Genomic DNA, 22,344 nt, shown 5'->3' with positions numbered 1-22,344 from the left:
CATGGACACTCTCAACGTGTGCATTTTACTTTGCTTGGCAGCCGCAGTCGGCTGTGTGCCGACGGCCTATTTGACGCAACACGAAGGCAATTTTGCAGAGGTACGTTTTACTGCTTTGCCTCTGGAGCTCATGTTCATCTATAAATACGCAACCGATCTGTTCTTATGATAAAATTGCCTCGATTTACAGAGCTACCTGAAAAAATTCTACGACCTTCAGGAGAGCGGCCCATCGGTCAGACGGGGGATCAGTCCACTCAACCAGAAGCTGAGTGAGATGCAGAAATTCTTTGGTTTAGAAATCACAGGGACGCTGGATGATGACACCTTGGAGATGATGAAGAAGCCTCGCTGTGGCGTTCCAGACCATAAAATTTCTCGTTTCACCACTTTTGGAAACAACCTCAAGTGGGAGAAAAATAGTCTAACGTACAGGTACGTGATTTCATAATAGGACCTCGGTGACAAACTAACCAAGCATGAGCTTCATATTGTGTTTTGTTTTATTTATCTGCAGGATAGAGAACTACACACCAGACATGTCCCAGTCGGAGGTAGATGATTCCATCCAAAAAGCTCTGGACGTTTGGGCCAAAGTTACTCCTCTTCGATTCACTAGAATCTACAGCGGCACAGCAGACATCATGATCTCATTTGGTCGCCGATGTGAGTACAAAAAAAGTCTAAAATCTTGTTGGAACTTGTTTTAAACGTTCATTTATCCCTTTTATTCATCGTTTTGAGTTGTTTTCTTCATGCAAAACTAGAAGTGTAAAACTATAAAAACGTGTTTTGCGTTAACATTTTTGAGACCTGTGGCGTAACTTTGTTAGGTAGCAAAGAACTACAGAGTCAACCCCAGATGATGTCATAGACGGCAACGGAGCTGATTTCCGCTTCCTGTTTCCATGCAGCAGCAGGCTAATAGGCTGCTAACAAGGATGTTTTGTCATGAAAATACATAAAGAACACAGTTGCACTCACGTGGTTTATTAACAACACAAGACGGGCACCATATTGTAGACTAACTGGAACATGTACGCAAACCGAGACAAAATTTTGTGGTAAACTTTTGACGATAACTGAAAAACACGCTAACCGGGGTGTACGCTAAGCGAGGCCCCACTGTAATTGAATTAGGAATGAAATGACTCCTTCACAAAAGTTACCTGGTTAAGTAATTATTGCATTATTTTTTTGAAAAACCTTTGACAATCTGGCATGGAACGACGCGCTTGTGTTTTGCGTTCGGGGGTTCCGACGTCCGTGAGTGCACCTCGAAAAACACGCCACATTTCACCGTCGGTAATGGTAACGGCGTTGTCGTGTTTTAAATAGTAATTCATTAGGCTACACATTACTGGAAACGCTGAACACTGGTGACAAGCAACACAATTCATAACAGAAATAAAATACAAAGACTCAAAATAATTCAAAATAAGTCAAACCCACAACACGCTAGCTCGCCTGCAACTGCATTCCTGTGTGTAATAAAGACATGTCAGTGAATTCATGCGGTTGTTGCTCTCGCAAGTCGTTACTGAGCAGTCATCTCGCAAAATAAATAATTAATAAAGATTGGAAATATTCCACACAGTCAGGGAAACCGCAGTGAAACAGCAAAATAGAGTGTTGTGTTGGTTTTCGTGTTGGTTCCAACATTGCTGTTCCAAGTTGTGTGCAATGCTCTTCCTATCAAAGTTGTTCTAACTTGTTCTATGGGTGTTAACATCCCATATCATATCATACAGTATCGTGCTTTAGTGTCACTTGTTTTGTGAGTGGCACTCTTCATCCCTACGGCGGGATAGTTCACAGATTGTTGCCTTGTTACGTTGCCAGGTGCACATTTGAGTGACGTTTTTTTTTTGGTTTTTTTGCCAACTGCCAATGGGGTTGTTATACAATTCTTATATAACAATTATTGCTCAACACAAAAAAAAACAACAACTCCGGTGGCATGTTAGCGCAGGTAGCATCGGAAAGCTAACGGCTTTGCTTGTCTGATCTTGAGGACAAAGAGGGGAGGGGTCTTTAGCTCCGCTGATGAGGGTTGGAAAATTCCCGGAGAATCTCCCAAAGTGCTTAACGATATGTTCCAAAGTTTCGTACGTGACGATTGATGGGAATGAACTGGTCATTTGGGCTGACGTATACAGTATGAGGAGTTTTGGTCCGAAACTGTATTTTTTCCTCAGAGAATGTGCCATTTTTTCTGCAGAAAACACATCTCATTCACCATAAGTCGGTCACAATTGATAAATACCTGATATTAGGTGAAATGTACATCATACATGCACCACTGTTAGAAAGACCACAGTTTGTGTCTTTATGCTTCACTGATAATGTTGAGATTCCAGACTTTGTTCGCCCGTCCTTGAACGCACCATGGTGGTGTGCTGAAAACAAAAGTGAAACTTCTATAAAGTAAACCCTCGTTTATCGGCTAATTGGTTCCAGATCCGGCCGTGATAAGTGAATTTCCGCAAAGTAGGATTCCTTATTTATAAAGGAAATACTTTTGTAGTTAGTGCAGCCTTCTAAATACGTTTTAGCTTTGTTAGAGCCTTCTAGGCATGAACTAACACCCCTATAGCCACCTCTACTCTTGTATTACCCAGTATAGTCGACATAGTAAGAGTAAATAAGACATGAATAAGACAGGAGGGTGTCAAAAATAGAAATGTTTTGGGTGTATCGATTACTCGCCTCATTAGAAACCCGGCGAATCGTACGCATTTGGAGAGCCAATCTATTTGCTTATTGTGTTCGGCACCTCTGATGTGACGATGTTCTTGTTAACAGCACACGGTGATTTTTACCCCTTCGATGGTCCTGACGGAACTCTGGCCCATGCCTTCGCTCCATCCCCCGGCATCGGAGGAGACGCCCACTTTGATGACGACGAGACCTTCACATTCCGCTCAAATTCTGGTAAGTGTTTCCGCTTGCGTGTACATTCACATACAGCATTTGCTCAATTGATTAATTCTTCTGCCATCATGTGCTGCAGGATACGTTCTTTTCCTGGTAGCAGCCCATGAGTTTGGTCACTCCCTGGGCTTGTCCCATTCTCAAGACCCCGGTGCCCTCATGTACCCCATATACTCGTACACAAACCCAAACAGCTTTCGCCTGCCACAAGATGACGTCAACGGCATCCAATCTCTTTACGGTGTGTACCGCCTGGCTGCTTTATAGAGTCTTGGGAGTCCTGCACAGTCTTTTTCTTTTCTACCACAAATAACACCACTATTTACCAACCAGGTCAGAATCCTGATACGGATACTGATACAAATCCTGATAAGCCTCAACCCCCCACCACTCCCAATGCTTGTGACTCAAGCTTGGTGCTGGACGCTGTGGCCACCCTGCGTGGAGAGATGCTCTTCTTCAAAGACAGGTATGGCTGGAGCTGAAGAAAGCGTGTATTGCTGTACCAAAGACAGCTCTAATTCATGTTTTTGTGTGCTCGCAGGTTCTTCTGGAGAATCTATCCTCAGAGCAGGAAACCTCAGCAAAGCTTCATCACAAACCTGTGGTCCAATGCCCCCAACAGAGTCGATGCTGCTTACGAGAGCAAAGAGTCCGGGAATGTTTTCCTTTTTAAAGGTACAGTATACTGTATGTCACTGGTGTTAAACTGCCCTTAAAATCTCTTATATATAGTATAATCTTTGATGTGCCCTTAATCTCTTGACGGAACCCGTTTTCAATACATACCATCGCTGATGTGCCTTTAATCTCCCAACGGAAACTTTTTGCAATAAATGATATCATCTTTAATGTGCCTTTAATCTCCCGACTGAACCAATTTTTAATACTGTACATATCTCTGGTGCGCCCCCCATGGAACCCATTTTCAATGTATAATATCATCCATTTCTGGTGTGCCCATAATCTCATGACGGAAGCCATTTTCAGTACATAATATCATGATGTGCCTTTATTTTCCCGACAGAACCCATTTTCAATACATATCATATCTGATGTGCCCTTAATCTCCCGACGGAGCCCATCTTCACTACATAATATCATCTCTGATATGCTCTTAATCTTCAGGCGGAACCCATTTTTAAATACAGTACATATCATCTGTGATGTGCCCATAATCTCTCTACGGAACCCATTTTCAATAAATAATATCGTACCCTTCATTTCCCGACAAGCCATTTTCAATTCATAATATCATCTCTGTTGTGCGTTTCATCTCCCAACGAAACCCTTTTTCAATTCATACTGTATAATCTCCGAAGTGTCCATAATCTCCCAGTGGAACTCGTATTCAACATATCGTATCCCTGATGTGTATTCACTCAAAGCTTCTCTCCCCGCAGGTGGACGAGTGTGGGCTTTCCGAGGCTATGATCTCGTTCAAGGATATCCTAAGGCGATAACACATTTCGGTTTGCCCAAAAGTGTGAAAAAAATCGATGCAGCTCTGTACGATAAGGAATCTCGAAAGACTCTGTTCTTTGTTGGCAGATCCTACTACAGGTATGCTCTGATGGCAATGACGGCCCCTGGCTGGTTGGAAACAGGAACGTAATTGTTGTTTGTGTCTTAAGCTACGATGAGGCCAGGAAGACGATGGACGAGGGATTCCCCAAGCGTGTTTATGAGACCTTTTCTGGTCTGACCGGGAAGGTGACGGCAGCTTTCCAGTACAGAGGTGAGAAGGCAGTCCAACGTCAACCAACTTTTTTTTCGGGTCAAAACAGTTGTGTATCATTCCAATTTTGAAGTCAAACCAAATACTAAAACGAAGCCTCTGTTTCCCAGGTTTTACTTACATCTACAGCGGATCCCAAATGTTGGAGTACAGCCTAAGCACGGGGACGTTCTTCCGCGTGCTCGGGAACAACTACTTCTTGCCTTGCACTAACTTCTAACTTCTTCAGCTGATTGTATTTCTGTGAAGGACATTTTTCCAGCAATGCTGCAATTGTAAAGTGGAATACTTTCTAAGAACATCACATCACCCGAGGATGAATTATTTCATGTAGCCATAAGTTAACATATTTATCATGTGTAATATTCCTGATTGTTTTCTTTGTTAAACGGTGGATCACAGGAGATGACTTTGTACAAGCGTGTATCCCAGCCTAGCCAATTATTTATAAAGCACCTTAAACTGTATTCTATGTATATTTGCATTTACATATGCAAATATGGGACAAATAAAATATATTCATTTAAGTGTCCATTCCCTTGTTGTTGGCTCATTTTTACAAACCAAAGTGTCTCTCCATCGTTTGCTGTTCTGCGCCAATTTGGCCCAATTTTCAATCGACGTACTTTGCTGAGCCCAAGCTTTTAGGCCACCGCTATGTTGGAACTTTTTTGGGACCTCAGATTTTTGTTTCAATGTGGCCGTAGTACTCAGACATAAAAATATTCAAGAAAAAATACATTCTTTTTTTGTTGTTGTAACATTATGAGGAACCAAACAAAATAAAGTTGTCGTTTTTGGAAAATTAGCTTGCAGAAAAAATAATGTGGGAAAAAAGTCACAATATTACAAAAATAACACTTGCAAAGATTATTTAAGAAGAAAGCAAACATATTAAAAAAAAAAATCAACAGCAAAAATGGGCAAAAAGAGGGGAGTTGATACTAATAATAGGGTTTTTCACCTATATGTTTGAGGTGCCCTTAATCTCCCGACGGAAGCCATTTTCAATAGATACTATCGTCTCCGATGTGCCCTTACTTTTCCAACAGAATCCATTTTTAAATCCATAATATCCTCAGACAGAAACCATTTTTAAGAGATATCGTCGTCTTTGATGTGCCCTTAATCTTCCGAAGGAAAACATTTTTAAATACACAGCTCTGATATGCCCGTAATCTCTCGACGGAACCCATTTTCAATAAATAATATCATCTCTGATGTGCCCCGAATCTCCCGATGGAATCCATTTTCTATACATATCTCTGATTTTTTAAATATTCAAGAAAAAATACATTCTTTTTTGGGGATTTTTTAGCTGTAATATTTTGAGAAACAAAACAAAATCAAGTTGTCGTTTTTGGAAAATTACATTGCAGAAAAATAATATGGGAATAAAGTCACAATATTATGGGAATAAAGTCACAATATTACAAAAAGAAAATTAACAAAGATTATTTCAGAAGAAAGCAATAATATTTGGAAAATACAAAAAAAAGGTTTTTCACCTGCGGTATATCGCAAAGCGGAGATGCAGTTTTTCATTGAAATACACAATCATGGAAAAAATGATTAGAGCACCCTTGTTTCTTCAGTTTATTGTTCATTTTAATGACTGATACAACTAAAGGTGCCTTTGTTTGGGCAAATATAAAAATAGCTCATAAGAGTTCCATTTTTTGGCAGTACAATGCTAGCCATTCGTGTAAGAACTTAAGCGATTTTGGTTATTCTCCAGAAAACCATGGAAGTTGCCAGATATGAGCTCTTAAATGAAACTCTTATGAGCTATACTTGTTGTCATCATTATATTTGTCCAAACAAATGTTGGCATTAAAATGGATCAATAAACTGAAGAAACAAGGGATGTCTAATCATTTTTTCCATGACTGTATATGCTGTAACTTAGCATATCTCCAGGTACTGCTTTACAAAATATCAAAGGGGCAAAGGTCCTTTTATTGCCTGAATTATTGTATATTTTCTTCTCAGTATGCAGTTGCCATGCGTCACATCACGATAACATTTTGCTTGATGAGTAACCAAAGCTTGTCCTTTGGTCATCCATGACTCAAGGGCATTCTGTAGTTGCTCAACATGCTCCCCACTCCCCAGCTCCCCTCCTACTGTATATAAGAATGCCTGCCCTGCAGAGCCACACAACATTCATCAGAGCAAGCATGACATACTTCAGCCTATGCATTGTACTCCACCTGGCAGTTGCAGTGTACTGCGTTCCAGTGGCAGAGATTAGCATTCAAGATGAAAGCTTGGCAGAGGTGGGGTTGTTTTCAGTATCTTAGTCCATTTTTTTGCTGAGTGACCTCTATTACAATCAGTCAATCTTTTACAGAGTTACCTGAAGAAGTTCTTCAACCTGACGGAGGAGCGCGGCCCTCCTTCCAGACGGGGGATCAGTCCACTCAGCAAGAGGCTGAGTGAGATGCAGAGATTCTTTGGTTTACAAATCACAGGGACGCTGGATGCTGACACCTTGGTGATGATGAAGAAGCCTCGCTGTGGCGTTCCAGACAATGACTTTGCCCGTTTCTCCACTTTTGGAGGCAACCTGAAGTGGGAGAAAAACAGCCTGACATACCGGTAGATGATTTCAGCATAGGACCTCAGTGACAAACCAACGAGCAGGTGCTTCATATTCTGTGTGTTTGTTTTTTTTATCTGCAGGATAGAGAACTACACACCCGACATGTCCCAGTCGGAGGTAGATGATTCCATCCAAAAAGCTCTGGACGTTTGGGCCAAAGTTACTCCTCTTCGATTCACTAGAATCTACAGCGGCACAGCAGACATCATGATCTCATTTGGTCGCCGATGTGAGTACAAAAAAAAGTCTAAAATCTTTTTATGTATTTTATCCAGTGATCTATATTTAATACAGCATTAAAAAAAAACAGAATTCCCAAAACAGCATTCAAAAAACATCAGTCCAATGTCATTGGGCCTTCCTGTGTTAGCCCTGAGATTGGCTCTTCTCATTTCAAATCCTTCTTTTTTACATTAGAGGCGTGTTTTTCGACAACATTTTGGTTTAGCTCCAAACTGTACGGCCCGGGTGTCCGAAGTGCATCCCAGGGGCCATTTGAGGCCTTTCAACAAGAAAACTAAAAAAAAAACCAACACCAAAAACAGAGAAATCTGCAGTCATTTTACAAGAATAAAGTCAAAATATTATGAGAAAAAATTGTAATCTCACAGGAAAAAGTTGTAACTTTACGAGAATAACGTTGTAAGAAAATTAAGTTGCGGTAAAAGTTCTAATGTTACGAGAATAAAATACAAATATTACGGGAATAAAGTCACAGTTACAAAAATTTACTTTAAGAAGAAAGTTGAAATAGTTGGAACATTTTGAAAAAGCAGCTGCAAAAATTGAAAAAATACCCGTAATTTTACGAGAATCAAGTCCAAATATTAGGAGGAAAAAAAGTTGCACTTTTACCAGAATAAAGTTGTAATATTATGAGGAAAAAAACATCATTTCACGTTTTAATTGTATCATCACGTATTTATCAATCATTACCGACTTAGGGTGAACGAGATGCGGTTTCTGCGGACAAGGCGGTATATTTTCAGAGAAAACAATGAAGCAAAAATATATATTTTGGATCAAAAATCAGCAAATTTGCAGGCAGTGAATGCTGGATCGCAAATCCACTAAATAGAAAAAATGAATGTGCAAATTAGCTTTGTCCTTTATGATGCCAATTTGCGTCAACACAAAAAAGTCAGTGTTGACTACTGGCGCCTTTCCAGTTACGCGTTCAAAACTGCCGTCGCTACGTAACATTTGGCACCGAACAAAAACACTGGTGGCAAGTCAGTGCATGCGGCATCTAACAGATATTTACTTTTCTCCCCTCGAGGGAAAAGAGGTTGTTTACGCATTCCGCAAAGCATTTTGTCAGAGCGCTCGGGTCATGTTTTTGGGGTTATAGTGCGTGCAGTGCTGGGGTGCCCACACTTTTTCAGCCTGCAAGCCACTGAATGACCAAAGTCCAAAGATCTCCCTCCTACTTTAAACATAGTGGATATATACAGTATATTTATAAATAGGAGTATTTACAGTATGTACATTGTACATGTATATCAGGGGTGCACACACTTTTTCAGCATGCAAGTTACAAATCAAAATGATGTGTGACTTGATGACATTCTTGTTCACAGCGCATGGTGATTATTACCCCTTCGACGGCCCTGACGGAACTCTGGCCCACGCCTTCGCTCCAGCTCCTGGCATCGGAGGAGACGCCCACTTTGACGATGATGAGACCTTCACCTTCCGCTCAAATTCTGGTGAGTTACTCGGGTTTGGGTTTTTTGATGCCGTATTGGTGATTGAAAAGCTTTGAAAATGGAATTGTGTTTTTTGCTGCAGGATATGTTCTCTTTATGGTAGCAGCCCATGAGTTTGGTCACTCCCTGGGCTTGTCTCATTCCGATGACCCTGGTGCCCTCATGTACCCCATGTACTCGTACAGAAACCCCGACACTTTTCTTCTGCCCCGCGATGACGTCAAAGGCATCCAACATCTCTATGGTGCGTACTGACGTAACTACCTTCCTCAACCCACCGCCAAACCAACCGTAAATGATCCAACCTCCAGGTCCGAATACGGATCCGAATCAGCCTGGACCTACACCCCCCACGACTCCTGATGCATGTGACTCCACCATGGTTCTGGACGCTGTAGCCACCCTGCGTGGAGAGATGCTCTTCTTCAAAGACAGGTATCACCCAATAACAAAATGACAACGTTTCTACATCACATGACCAGTGTGTCCCGTACATTCATTTATTATTGGCGGTGCCTATTCGCCCTTGTTCACAAACACATTATAACTGCATTATAACTTTGTCACTATATTTAGAGAATATTCTGCATACCTGTCAACTCCTGGATTTTTACCTCTTCTTTCCTGGCACCTTTCCATTTTTTTCCCAGTATTTTAACATTCATGAAAAAAAATCTTCTCCGGCTCTTCTGGAGCAGCACAGCGTCCTGTAGCCACTAAAAGTAGGGATGGGTACCGAAAACTGTACTTTTATAGGCACTGACTGAATTTCGTCGGTACTACCGGGCACCGATTCACATAAAATCAAAAGGTACCGCGTTTCGGTTCGAAAGCGGTCTTCGTGGAGTGCCATGGCGCCGCTCCTAGCGCGTCCCGGTGCGTAGAAACCACCAAACAGCCATATTGGAACTAAACCAAACCATCAAAACTTCATTTTTCCATTAAAATAGACTGAAAATCAAACGTGGGAATTCAGTGAAAAGTATACAACAACAATAACAAGTCAGTAGATAGTATTACGAGTTAGCTCGCGGGCTTGTTAGCTCGTGAGCTAGCGTCCGTCTCGAGTTCCTACAGCGTAAGAGTTACAATGTGGCGTAAACAAAGAATAATAGCAGCATAAAGATGACTATAGGCGTGTCTAGAGGGCTATAATAATGTCATAAACAGGTTTTCTATGTTCTAACTGCAAAAATATTGAATTTGTATGGACATGGAACGACTGTACAACTATTTAGATGTCACTGACAATTAAAAATAATTTACTACACAGCACAAGCCCCTGGGCTTCGTAGCTATGCTGGCATTTCAGGTGGCTGATAAGGTTTGATGTGCTGAAGCACTGACTTGCGCTTTACAAATGACTCGGCTTGTGTGATCGCAGCTTCTTCTGGCGAAGCCACCCTCAGAGAAGGTCACCTCAGCAAAGTCTCATCACAAACTTTTGGCCCAACGCTCCAGCCAACATCGACGCTGCTTACGAGAGCCAGCATTCCGACAAAATCTTCATCTTCAAAGGTACATTTTATTTTTGATGTAGTAACACCAAGCCAGTCTTTTTTAGATATAATATTTTTGACTTTTCTATCCACAGGTCGTCGAGTGTGGGCTTTCTCTGGCTACAGTCTGGTCCGAGGCTATCCCAAAAAACTCAGCAGCTTTGGTCTGCCCAAAAGTGTGAGGAAAATCGATGCAGCTTTCTATGATGCGGAATCAAGAAAATCTCTGTTTTTTGTAGGTAGTTATTACTACAGGTGAGTTTGAAGTACAAATTACTAACAAGAGTAAATTAAAAAAAAGAATAACTTCTACGATTCTTTTATGAACTTCTCTCCACCTTCTTCTAATTACGTTTTTAGTTTTGATGAGGCTGTCAACAGAGTGGACAATGGGTTCCCCAAACGCATTGATCAGACCTTTTCGGGCCTGAGTCAAGTAACGGCAGCTTTCCAGTATAGAGGTGAGTAAAAAAAAAAAAACACATTTTCAACTTCGAGCGAAAAGATTGTGGTAAATTTTGACAGTTTTCCAGCCAACAAAACACACCATAAAGTTCCAAGAGGAAGTGATCAATAATACTGCAACATGGAGCTTCATCACAAGGATTGGGGATGATGGGCAAATTTTAAAAAAACAACAGTGTTTTCCTTTAAGCTGTATAGAAAATGGATGGATGGAGCAAAACAAATGCTGAAAAGTGAAATGAAAACAATGAACTTCTGGTTTCCAGGTTTTACTTACATCTACAGTGGACCCTACATGTTTGAGTACAGCTTGGGGAGCGGGAGATTGTTCCGTGTACTGAGGAACAGCTACTTCCTACGCTGCACCAACTTCTAGATCAGCTGTTTATATGTTGTATTTACATATTTATGCATGAAGAACAAGTGACAAAACTCTAAAATGTTTGTTCTCTGATGAATCCTGTTTTTAACATGAATTTTTACAAATAAAATGTGATGATTTGGATGCCGGCCTTCATTTTGGGGTGATACATCTTCAGGTTGTTCAATATCATCAGTGAGTGCATTCGTTTGCTTAGAAATGATATCACAGAGAAACATGATGTCACGCTCTGCATGACAGGCTGGAGTCTTGGTTTGCTTTTTCTCTCTTCCGCCATATAGTGTCTTATTTCTCTTTCCGGCCTGGCAATATATGCAGGACATTTTCCACCTCCCATGGTGTGTTTATGTTAGACCAAGCCGACTTTGTTATTTTGCTACTTTGCCGTTTCACACTGACTAAGCTGGGTTTTTTTTTTTTTTATAAAAGACTTCATTGAACCTCCCTGCCACCACGTCTCCTGCATTGTGGGATAACGCTCAATTGGATCAAAGCAGGACGTGACACCACCACAGTACAATTTGGCATTAACTGCCATTTTAGGCTCAGTACCTCAAATTCCAGAGGCTCAAAAGTATTCGGGCAATCGATTAACAAGAGTACAACTGAGCAGCTGTGGTCCATTCCCTTCTTACTTCAAGGCAAGTGAAGAAGTTGTTGATATCATGTCATGATATCAACAACATCACAGATGTTGGATGATCATACAAGCCCTTCCTTGGCTAAGAAAAAAAGCCTCAAACATATTGTGGAGAAGGTGTGCCTAAATCTACAATCAAGAGACCTTGAAATACAAAGAACCAGCGGTAACCTTCAAGAACAAGAAAGCCAGATTACATTTTGCAAGAAAGTCTGGAATCAAATTGTTTGGACAGATGAAACCAAGGTCGAGTTTTGTCAGAATGACAAAGAGAAACCATGGCAACCATTGAAAACCCAAGCCAAATGGCGTGGAGGTCAAAGGAGACCCCCCTTCTTGATCTGAGCAGGACAAGGACTATCGGTGGAAGCAAGAGACGGGTAGACCTCGATGCAACAAGATGTTCCTCCTTCTCCAGGAGGCCGCTCAACATTGTATGTTTTCGTACGCTCCCCTTTTTGTGTTGTTTATGTTGGTATAGTTGTTTAGATATTGGAGCTGTCACAAACGCAAAAAATGTTTGTGTCAAAGTGAAAGTTCTGCTTGAAATGTATCTTTTCACAAAAAGCAGTTTTTCTCCCTTTTCTAGTTGAGAACTGATATTTTCCTGAAACTTACCTGTGTTCTGCTGCTGATTACTAAAGAACGGAAAACGGTAGAACTTTTTTTTTCTGATGAAAGACGGGAGTCTAATCTTTCTTTTGGTAGGTTCCATGTTTATACAGCCATAGAACAAAATACTCAGTGTGCCTTGAAAGATCAGTCAAAATCGTCTAAAAATCATCTTTTGAAAAATGCCTGGGATTGAATGAGTTAATAATACACCTTTTCATTCATTCATTCATTTTCTATGCCGCTTGCCCTCACTAGGGTCACTGGGGTATACCCCAGGTGACTTTGGGAGCGAGGCAGGGTACAACCCGGACTGGTTCCGGAGTACGCGGAGAGCATGTAAACACAGAGATGCCCAAACGGAGATAGGAACCCAGATCTTCCGGATCTCCTGACTGCGTGGCCAACATGACAACCACTGGGCCCCCGTGTGGCCTCTTTGTCACCAAGACATCTAGATCTTTGCAAAATATTTTCCACAGAACCGCTTATGTAATCACACGAGCTGAAATACGTGTGTGTCAGAAAAAGACAACCCTAACAGTCGAAGGTAAACACAACCTTCTGTATTCAAAAACACGGTATTATGACCCCCTCCATCATTTTCACGCAGGTACAAGCGAGTTGAGCAATTGACCTCATTTTACCGATATTCCGTCCAAACATATCTCAGTGTTGATCTATCTGATGAGGAGTTGCATGCTCTTCCAAAGGGGGCCTGTTCCGACAACCGACGGAATGCTTCATGTCCAATCTTGCATCTTTCTCTGCTCTTAACCTCCTATCTCAAACGCTATTTCAGGAATGAACTAAGGGTGCTGCAAGCGTGCAGAGCCCAAGAGGAAGAATTTATACGTGCACCTATTCTCTATCGGCAGGACAATAATCATGGAAGGTCCACAGACTGCAAAAGTTGCGATTCTGATGGTGGCAATCGCACTCGGTGGAGCTGTGCCTGCCATCCCAGACAGCCAAGAAGAGCTCTCCAAAGCCCAGGTAACAACCCTACAACAATGCTGCGGCTGCGGCTGCTTTGGTTGACATGACGGGATTAGAGAGGGAATCAAATGGGATTCCAAGGTGTTGGTAATACACTATTATCAGCTTGCTTTTTGAGTTTTGTCTTTGCAGTGGTGATGAATTTCAGTTCATGATCCAACGCATACCACATCACGTGTCATGTTACGGCATGTATGGTGGTGAATGAACGATGACTTGTGAGGTGTATAGGTTATGGTCACTTCTCACATTCAGACAAATGCTGCAAAACTGGTTGTACAGCGCTTCACGCTGCAGATGAATAATGACCTGAACATAACGTTTGGAAAAAGACATGGAATATTCTTCACGGGCAAAGTCAGTCACACCCTGGACTGATCGCCAGCCAGTCGCAGTTCCCTCGTTATATTACAAGATTATTTTCATAAATGCTCTACTTTTTTTTTTTGTTAGAATATGACTTTTTCCTATTTATACTTTTACTTTATTCTCGTAAAATTACATATTGTGTTTTTTATTTTATTTTGTATTTCAACTTTCTTCTTGTAAATCTTCTTGTGATTATGACTTTATTCCCATAATATTTTATTATTTATCTCTCACTCTCTCACTCACTCATAATATGATGACTCTTTAGAAAAAGTCTTTTTTTCTTTAATATTTCACATTTATGCTACTAAAAATGACATCATTTTTCCTCGTAATATTACGACGTTATCTTTGTAAAATTACAACTTTTTCTTTGGTTAGATTACAACTTTTTTTCTGAACATTTTGACGTTATTCCTGTAAAATTACTGCAGGTTTTTCCGTTTTTGTTGTTGTTTTTTTTTTAAGTTTTGTGCTGAGGGGCAATTAAATAAAACAGCGGGCTGCACTTTGGACACCCCTGTCGTACAGTTTAAAGGCAACCCTATCAAATACTAAGCAAATGTATGTAAACGTTTGACTTTGAAGAAAGCAATTTAAAAAAATATTGTCTGTCTGATAATTGCAGCATTTAGCAAATAGAAATCATTTTGAGGAAATCTTTAGTCTGATTTAATTTAAGATGTTGAGAAAAAAAAAACCTTTATCGTATTGTGTTTTGGGTTTCCTCTCCTAGGATTACCTTTCCCAGTTTTTCTCTGAAGTGGGCGTGACGGCCGGTAGCGGCACGTGGCGTAGCGGCCTTGATTCCTTCACAGACACTCTCAAACTGATGCAAGAGTTTTTTGGCCTGGAGGTGACCGGAGAGCTGGACTCCAACACCAAGGAAGTGATGTCTCGCCCTCGATGCGGTTTCACAGACTTGGACAAATACAAGTACGGCCACTTTGACGGACAGCCCAAGTGGGACAAGAACGTGATCACGTACAGGTAGAACTCTTTCAAATCCCGTTTCTCCAAACAGCCGGTTGTACTCCAGTAAAGAGGCTTCTATCTGTTCTTGCCAGGATAACAGAATACACGCCGGACTTGAGTCAAACTTACGTGGATGCTGCCATTGGCAAGGCGCTAGAGGTCTACAGTGCGGTAATCCCGCTGGATTTCAAGAAGATTGACAGTGGCACGGCGGACATCATGATCAAGTTCAAGGGTCATAGTAAGGCTTCCTCCTTTTGAGAAACAGTCGTTCGCCTGGGACAGAACGCTAACTTCAATTCTCTTTCAAAACCAGATCATGGAGATTTTGCTCCCTTTGATGGTGAGGGTGGTGTCCTGGCTCACGCTTTTTCCCCCGGTGAGGGCAGAGGAGGTGACACTCATTTTGATGAAGATGAAAAGTGGACTCTAACCTCGTCAGGTGTGGCCATTATAATACTATTTATTTCTATTCTGTGAGATACCGTTTCAACATGAGCCTCCATTGTACGCAGGAGTCAACCTGTTCTTGGTGGCAGCCCATGAGTTCGGTCACGCGCTTGGATTGTCACACTCTAAGGTCAAAACAGCCCTCATGTACCCCACCTACCAGTACGCTGACACGGAGGGCTATGTGCTACCAGACGACGACAGGCAGGGAGTGCAGGCACTCTACGGTGAGAGTCAGCAGCGATGAAATCCACAAAACAACACTGCCTTTACAAATACATGCTTTACCGTTTATTTTGCGACTTTATTCTATCACCGATAGAATATGATTTACTCTATCAAAAATATATTAATACCGACCCTTCTAGACGATTTTGACTGATCTTTCAAGGCACGCAGAATATTGTGTTCTATGGCTATATAAACATGGAACCTAAAAAGAAAGATGAGACTCCCGTCTTTCATCAGGACAAAAAAATTGTTTTCACCTTTTTCCGTTCGTTAGTACTCAGCAGTAGAACATAGCTAAGTTTCAGGGAAATATCACTCCCCAGCTAGAAAAGGGAGAAAAACAGCTTTTTGCAAAAAGATACATTTCAAGCATTTTTTGCTTTTGTGACAGCTCAAGTAGCTGAACAACTATACCAACATAAACAACACAAAAAATTACAACATGTAACCTTCTGCGCGCTACACTCCTCCACGCTGTCCCACTTCCTCCTTCCTGTCATGTGTGTTTCTTACGTCCACATGATCTCTGCCGATCTCTGAGCAAATTCACTTCTGCCACCTAGTGGCCGTTTTTAGAGCTTCAACTTGCTCTGAAGGCAAATCCATTAGTGGGGAGTTGCGTCATCTCCTCTTGCGCTAAAAAAACATACAAATGTGTTGTTGGGGTTGGGCATTCGGGTTCATAAAAACATAAAAACTATGTCTTTGGTATTGAATGAGTTAATAAATCATGCAGTTTCATGGCTGAATGTGGCCTATTATTAGTCAAAATGCATCAATTAGAGATCCACAATTTTTTTTTTTCTAGCAGACACAATACCGATAACGTTCCGCTTCTCAAGACCGATACCAGTAACTTTTTTTGTATGTTTTTTTTTATTTAGAATGAACTGTAGTTAGTGCACATCTGGAGGTAAGAAGGACTGAAACATTTGGATTTGACAAACTGTACCTGTTTATTAGTCCTAATCAAATATCATGACATTACTTCTATCACAACACTACTACCAGGAGAACCAGAGTACAGAGCGGGAGGAGCCACGTGCGGTGGCCCAGCAAGGTGCACTGTATTCGGGCACATGCTTTGAGCAGCCGGTGTGCCGCCACGGAGGTCTCCGGCAAACCTTTTGCACTTTTTAAACACCACGGCACAACAAGCCCCAGGCGTCGTAGTGATGCTGGAGTTTCAGGTGGCTGATGAGGGACGGGAGGGATCACTGGTAGTATTTTGTGTATTTTATAAACGTTTTACCATAAGCAAGTTGTTTTAGCTGTGTTTTTTCTTTCATTTTCCTCTTGGAGGAGTGAGATCGTCACCTCAACCCACAGCTGCGCCACAACCAAAACCTGAACCCGAGCCTGAACCTACTTCAAAACCAGTTCCAGACAGGTGCAGCAGCAATTTTGTTTTTGATGCTGCAACCTCCATAAATAGTTACCTTTACTTCTTCAAAGACAGGTAAGTCAAAAATATTTCACAAAAACCTCTTTATGCACTCCAAGACGATTTTCAAATGGATTAATCATGATTGTCACCATGTCCCACTGTCTGAAATATGCCCATTTTTACTGTATTTTATTGAAAGAAAGGTAAATGACAGGGCAGGATTATATATTTTTGCATGTTTTAGCAGTGCCAAATTAACAGAAATTTTAAATCAAGTTAAGAGAGAGCACACATGTCTGAAAATCAATTTACACATTTACACTCGTTTCTTTAAAAGGAGAATATTAGAATCAGACTGTGTTACTGTGAGCAGTGAGGAGTTGCGTTCAAAGACACCACACCATTTAAGTTGAATTCACATGTTTTCAGTGAATTTTCTGGGATTTCCCAGCATACTTAAATGCAGCAAATTGTACTTCCGCATCAGCACCTACAGTACAAAGTGAGTCACAAGAATATCCACTTACTGCTTGTTTTTGCATTTGTGTTTATTTAGACCACAAGAGCAATTTACATCACCTAAATTACAACAATTTACATCACGTAATTTAAGGTGAATTCACATGTTTTTTTTAGTGAATTTTGTGAGCACACTGAAATACAGCAAATTGTACTTCCGCAATAAGCCTTCCGAAGTGAGTGATACGATTATCCACTGTTTGTCTTTCTGTTTATTTCGACCACACATACACGCATAATAAAGACATTGTTGTGATGTTCGGCGTGTCCATGAATGCATCTCGTGTTCGTGACAATGAGGAAGTGTCATTCCCAAGCCCAGCGGACGAGTGATGTTTCTGGGTAGGAGACAGTACAGTCTGGTTACAGTAGCTCAATTGCAGAAGGAAAAGAAAAACACTCTTAAATAACATGCAGGGCAATATGAATAAAATCTAATAAAGTAAAAAGGAATTAAGATCAACAACATTTGCATATTTACAAATATTGTGTAAAAATATAAGTAAATACAAGTAAATTTACACGTTATATGATGGAGGACAGACAGTACAGCGCAATAATGTTGTGAATGATTTTTTACAGACAGGTGAGGTATTGTAAAGCTGAAAGGCGTATGGAATGAATGTAGCGTTGACTGTGGGAACGGAACTGGAAGAGTCTGTTGTTATCACGTGTTTATAGACTATTACAGACTTAGGGTGAATGAGATGTGCTTTCTGCAGAAAAAAAATGGCCTATCTTTGGAGAGGCAAAAAAATAAAACTAAGAATTTTTGGGGGATCCACTGTCATTTCTTTATTTGCCAGCTATCTTTGGAAGAGAAGCAGCAACTGGGATGGCGTCGCCACAAGGAAAATTAATTCGATCTGGCCTGGAATCAACAAAGTCGATGCTGCTTACGAGTACAAGCGAGGCAACGTTGTCGTTTTATTTGAAGGTACGATGATCTTGTATGGATTATATGTTCTCACAGAGTCAGTTGTCAATATCATGTATGAAATAAGAGGTGGAAACCTGATATTAACTCGACCTTTTCATGACAAAGGGAACCGCTACTGGCAGGTCAGACGAAACACTGTCCTACCTGGTTATCCCAAACCTCTCAGCGACTTGGGCTTGCCTGCAGATGTCACCAAGGTCGATGCTGCCGTCCATGTAACATTTCTGGGAAGAACCCTCCTTTTTGTGAAAAACAAATACTGGAGGTGAGACCAATATGAACATAGCCACTAAAGCCTACGTCCCACTGGACTTACGACTTTTTGGCGGCGCGTTTTGTTGCGTTTGCCAAATCACTGCGTTTTTTTGCTCGTGGAGAACTTAGTTGTGGTGACCATGAAGGAGGAAGAATACCATATGAAAAAACATACGTTGGCCGTAGGGACGACATACGAAGTAAGTCTGAAGTACGTAAGTTTGTCTTGCAACCTGAAAAAAACAAGCACCCGTAGAGTTTGTTTGACGTGATAAAGATGGTTTGTGGCTCGTCCGTCCGTTTCTTGCGTTTTGTGCATGTGCGGTGATGGGAGCCGGTACGGCCGGTTGTGACCGAGGCTTAACAGCAACATTTGGTACACCTGCACAAAAAAGTGAATCAATTCAAGAGCTATCCAATAAAATGCCTGTACAAACATAAATATTGCGCAGTTTTCACTGACACTGTCAAGAAGGTACTGTAGTAATCAACCAATATGTTATATTATGCATATAGCTACAGTGAACGGCGGGGACGAATGGATCGCCGGAACCCAAAACTTATTCGCACAGAGCTCCCTGGGATTGGCTACAGAGTTGATGCTGCTTTTGAGAACAGAGGTGGGTCATGGTGAAAGAGGAAAGCCTCTGCGTCATTGTGTGTTGTTTGGATGTATGCTAGTAACGCCCCCTTTTGCAGGTTACCTGTACTTGTCGTATGGGCCGAGGCAGACGCAGTACGATTATGTCAGAAGAAGAGCGGTTGGCACTCTGAAAAACAACGACTGGATGGACTGCGATTAAATCTGAACGTATTAGCGTACGTCTACACCAGAGCTGGCCCTACCCAACGTGGCGCCCTTGGAGAGATTTTATTTGTATATGTTTTATAATGTAGCTTGAAAAGAAATTGAATGGCATTGTTTTTACCGTTGTCTTTCAGATATCATGTCACCCGGCTTACATCCCAAATAAATACAAAAAAATCTGAAAAAAACATGAATACCCTTCCCACAAAAGAAAAATCCTGTAAACAAGTGAAAAATACTAATCGGAATAATAACAATAATTCAATATATAAACTACATTTACACTACGCAATAACTATATACAAAAACAAAATAAAATAACTATACAAAAGCTATGTAAAATACCTATGTACAACTACAGTAATCCCTTGTTTATCGTGGTCAGTTGGCTCCAGAACCCAACCGTGATAAGTGAATTTCCGCAAAGTAGGATTCTTTTTTTATAGATTGAATTTTTTTATAGTTAGAGCATAGGAAAGCTGTTTACAGCCTTCTAAATACGGTTTTTAACATTATTAGACCCCTCTAGACATGAAATAAGACCCCTAAGGTCACCTTTACACTCATATTACCCAACATGGTAGACATAATGAGAGAAAATAAGACATAATGTAGGATACTACATATCATCACAACACATTCTGTACATACCCCTGGCCTACGGTTTGTTTCATTTGATATGCTTACGACACGCTCATATAGTAATAATACAAACATACTTGTACATTATAATTACACACGCACGCACACAGTTCTGACACACAACCACTAACGTGACGATGATACTACGTTGGACACCTGTACACAGGCCTTTGTCTTTGAATGCCTTACATTTGTTTTGTACTTCATTTAGCCTTTTTCATGCTTGAAAATACTTAATTTAGACCAAACATACATACAATTTGCTTAAACATGCATATCTCTTGCTAGTAATAAGCTGAAGTCAACCACAAAACAGCACTGATTTTTTAACACACACCTTCCAAAAAGTTCAACTTTTGTCTGGTCAGACCACAGAGTATATTCCCAAAGGTCTTGGAGATCATCAACGTGTTTTCTGGCAAAATTGATACGAGCCTTGATGTTTTTTTTGTTCAGCAGTGGTTTTGGTCTTGGAACTCTTCCATGCAGGCTGTTTTTGTCCAGTGTCTTTCTTATGGTGGAGTCATAAACACTGACCTTAACTGAGGCAAGTGAGGCCTGCACTGCTTTGGATGCAGTTGTGGGGTCTTTTGTGACCTCTTTGTGGATAATGACTCTCGCTGTGGTTCTCTGGAGTCCCAAAGCTTTAGAAATGGCTTCATAACCTTTTCCAAACTGATAGATGTCAATTAATTTCAGTTAAGTTATGTTGTAACAGGGGGGGAATCCCTTTTTCACACAGGACCATGTAGGTTTGGATTTTTGTTTCTCCACTAATAACATTTTCATTTAAAGACTGCATTTTGTGTTCATTTGTGTTGTCATTGACTAATATTTAAATTTGTTTGATAATCTCAAACATGTAAGTGTGACAAACATGCAAAATAATTAGAAATCGGAAAGTGAAAACACGTTTTCAAACCACTGTATATTGAACGTGAATTGTGAAGATCATGGCGCCGTTAGCAGCCGCCTATAATAATGCCTCATGGGCAGTTACACCGTAGTTACTGTTGACACCATCTCTCATCCAGTAGGTCCCAGGGGATTTTCTGTAAACGGCTTCATAAGCATGTGTAATCTTACAGTAGTTATTAGAATGACGTATAAAGCAGTGTAATGTCAGCGTCATCTGTAATAAAACCTTGCAAGTCAATGAAAACGACCTGTAGATCGTCAATGATTCTTTCACCAATAATAAAGACTTCCGTGACAATGTGTGTTTCACTCCAATCTTAACTCATCATTGCCAGATGGCAAAAATCTAACACTAGAATCCAATTTTTGACTTAGATTATTTTAGTGCACAGTTTCAGTGGCAGCAAGCATGCCCGGGGCGTCAAAAAGATTCATATTTGCGCATCAGTTCAGGACATGTGTGATGGATAGACAAACCTCTGCGGTCGTGACACCGGCGCCCCTGTACTGCTCGCATGAAGTGGATAAAACCAGAACGAGTCGTGAGGGGTTGAGTTCACTGCTGGACCTCAGCACTCAGGTTAGTTCGTGGGTAAAAACTACATCACAAATTGCTTTAAAAATAAAACAGATTTCATGTTTAATATTTTATAACATTGAATATATCACGGCGTTTACGCTCGCATGCATTTTGTCTCTGCATTGTCCCACAATTTGTTGTGACAAGACATGTCAGTTATGTAATTATGGCACGCCTGAAAAGCATGAAGACTAGTTGGCGTTCTCTTTAGGCATGAATGACTCACGTGGCACGCAATTTGGGACCACAAATGGTGAGCTTTGGCACAAAATGTACACCTTGTCAAGTATTGTTTAAAGTCTAGTGCACAACAATAGTTCTTGTGAAGCCCAATGCTCCCGCATGGGTATGCATTGTCGCCACCACTCCCCGCATCCATGAAGCAGTCATGGCATTATTTCTTCATTATTGTGGTGCTTTATACCCTTTTCTTACACTCCTCTGTTGCTGCCTTTGCAGATGCTGACACACCCTGAACTGGGCGGACCTACTGGACCCCGAAGCTGTCCCTCATTAGTCTACCCTTATAATCACCTCAGCTGCAGTTAGTTGGCACTGGACTATTTTCGATGGTAGCACGTTCAGGCAGTGTGTTTGTATATCGTCCGGCTCACATGGTAGTGCGTTTTTCTTCTTTATTATCTTTGTCTTTTTCCCACAGTGCTACCTTCAGTTTTTTGCACCATC

General features: G+C 41.0%; 2 protein-coding genes across 2 annotated transcripts; both read left to right on the top strand.

Moving 5' to 3' along the window:
* Positions 1-5,204, top strand: LOC129169312 (collagenase 3-like). The gene is made up of 10 exons (XM_054755627.1): positions 1-100; positions 191-435; positions 518-666; positions 2,806-2,934; positions 3,014-3,175; positions 3,268-3,403; positions 3,479-3,612; positions 4,338-4,497; positions 4,569-4,672; positions 4,783-5,204. The coding sequence occupies exons 1-10, from the start codon at positions 2-4 to the stop codon at positions 4,890-4,892; spliced, it is 1,428 nt and encodes a 475-aa protein (XP_054611602.1). The 5' UTR covers position 1; the 3' UTR covers positions 4,893-5,204.
* A 1,644-nt stretch (positions 5,205-6,848) lies between these two features.
* Positions 6,849-21,324, top strand: LOC129169360 (uncharacterized). Its single transcript, XM_054755728.1, has 20 exons — positions 6,849-6,951; positions 7,026-7,273; positions 7,358-7,506; positions 8,858-8,986; positions 9,069-9,230; positions 9,298-9,421; positions 10,371-10,504; positions 10,581-10,740; positions 10,846-10,946; positions 11,217-11,312; positions 13,399-13,580; positions 14,689-14,942; positions 15,020-15,168; positions 15,244-15,369; positions 15,443-15,604; positions 16,911-17,067; positions 18,321-18,451; positions 18,560-18,719; positions 19,226-19,329; positions 19,409-21,324. The coding sequence occupies exons 1-20, from the start codon at positions 6,853-6,855 to the stop codon at positions 19,510-19,512; spliced, it is 2,931 nt and encodes a 976-aa protein (XP_054611703.1). The 5' UTR covers positions 6,849-6,852; the 3' UTR covers positions 19,513-21,324.
* The last annotated feature ends 1,020 nt before the right edge of the window (positions 21,325-22,344 follow it).

The sequence above is a fragment of the Dunckerocampus dactyliophorus genome, chromosome 16, assembly GCF_027744805.1.
Source record: "Dunckerocampus dactyliophorus isolate RoL2022-P2 chromosome 16, RoL_Ddac_1.1, whole genome shotgun sequence".
Classification (NCBI taxonomy): Eukaryota; Metazoa; Chordata; class Actinopteri; order Syngnathiformes; family Syngnathidae; genus Dunckerocampus; species Dunckerocampus dactyliophorus.
The sequence above is the reverse complement of the archived record's forward strand: the minus strand, read 5'-3'. Positions and strand labels throughout refer to the sequence as shown.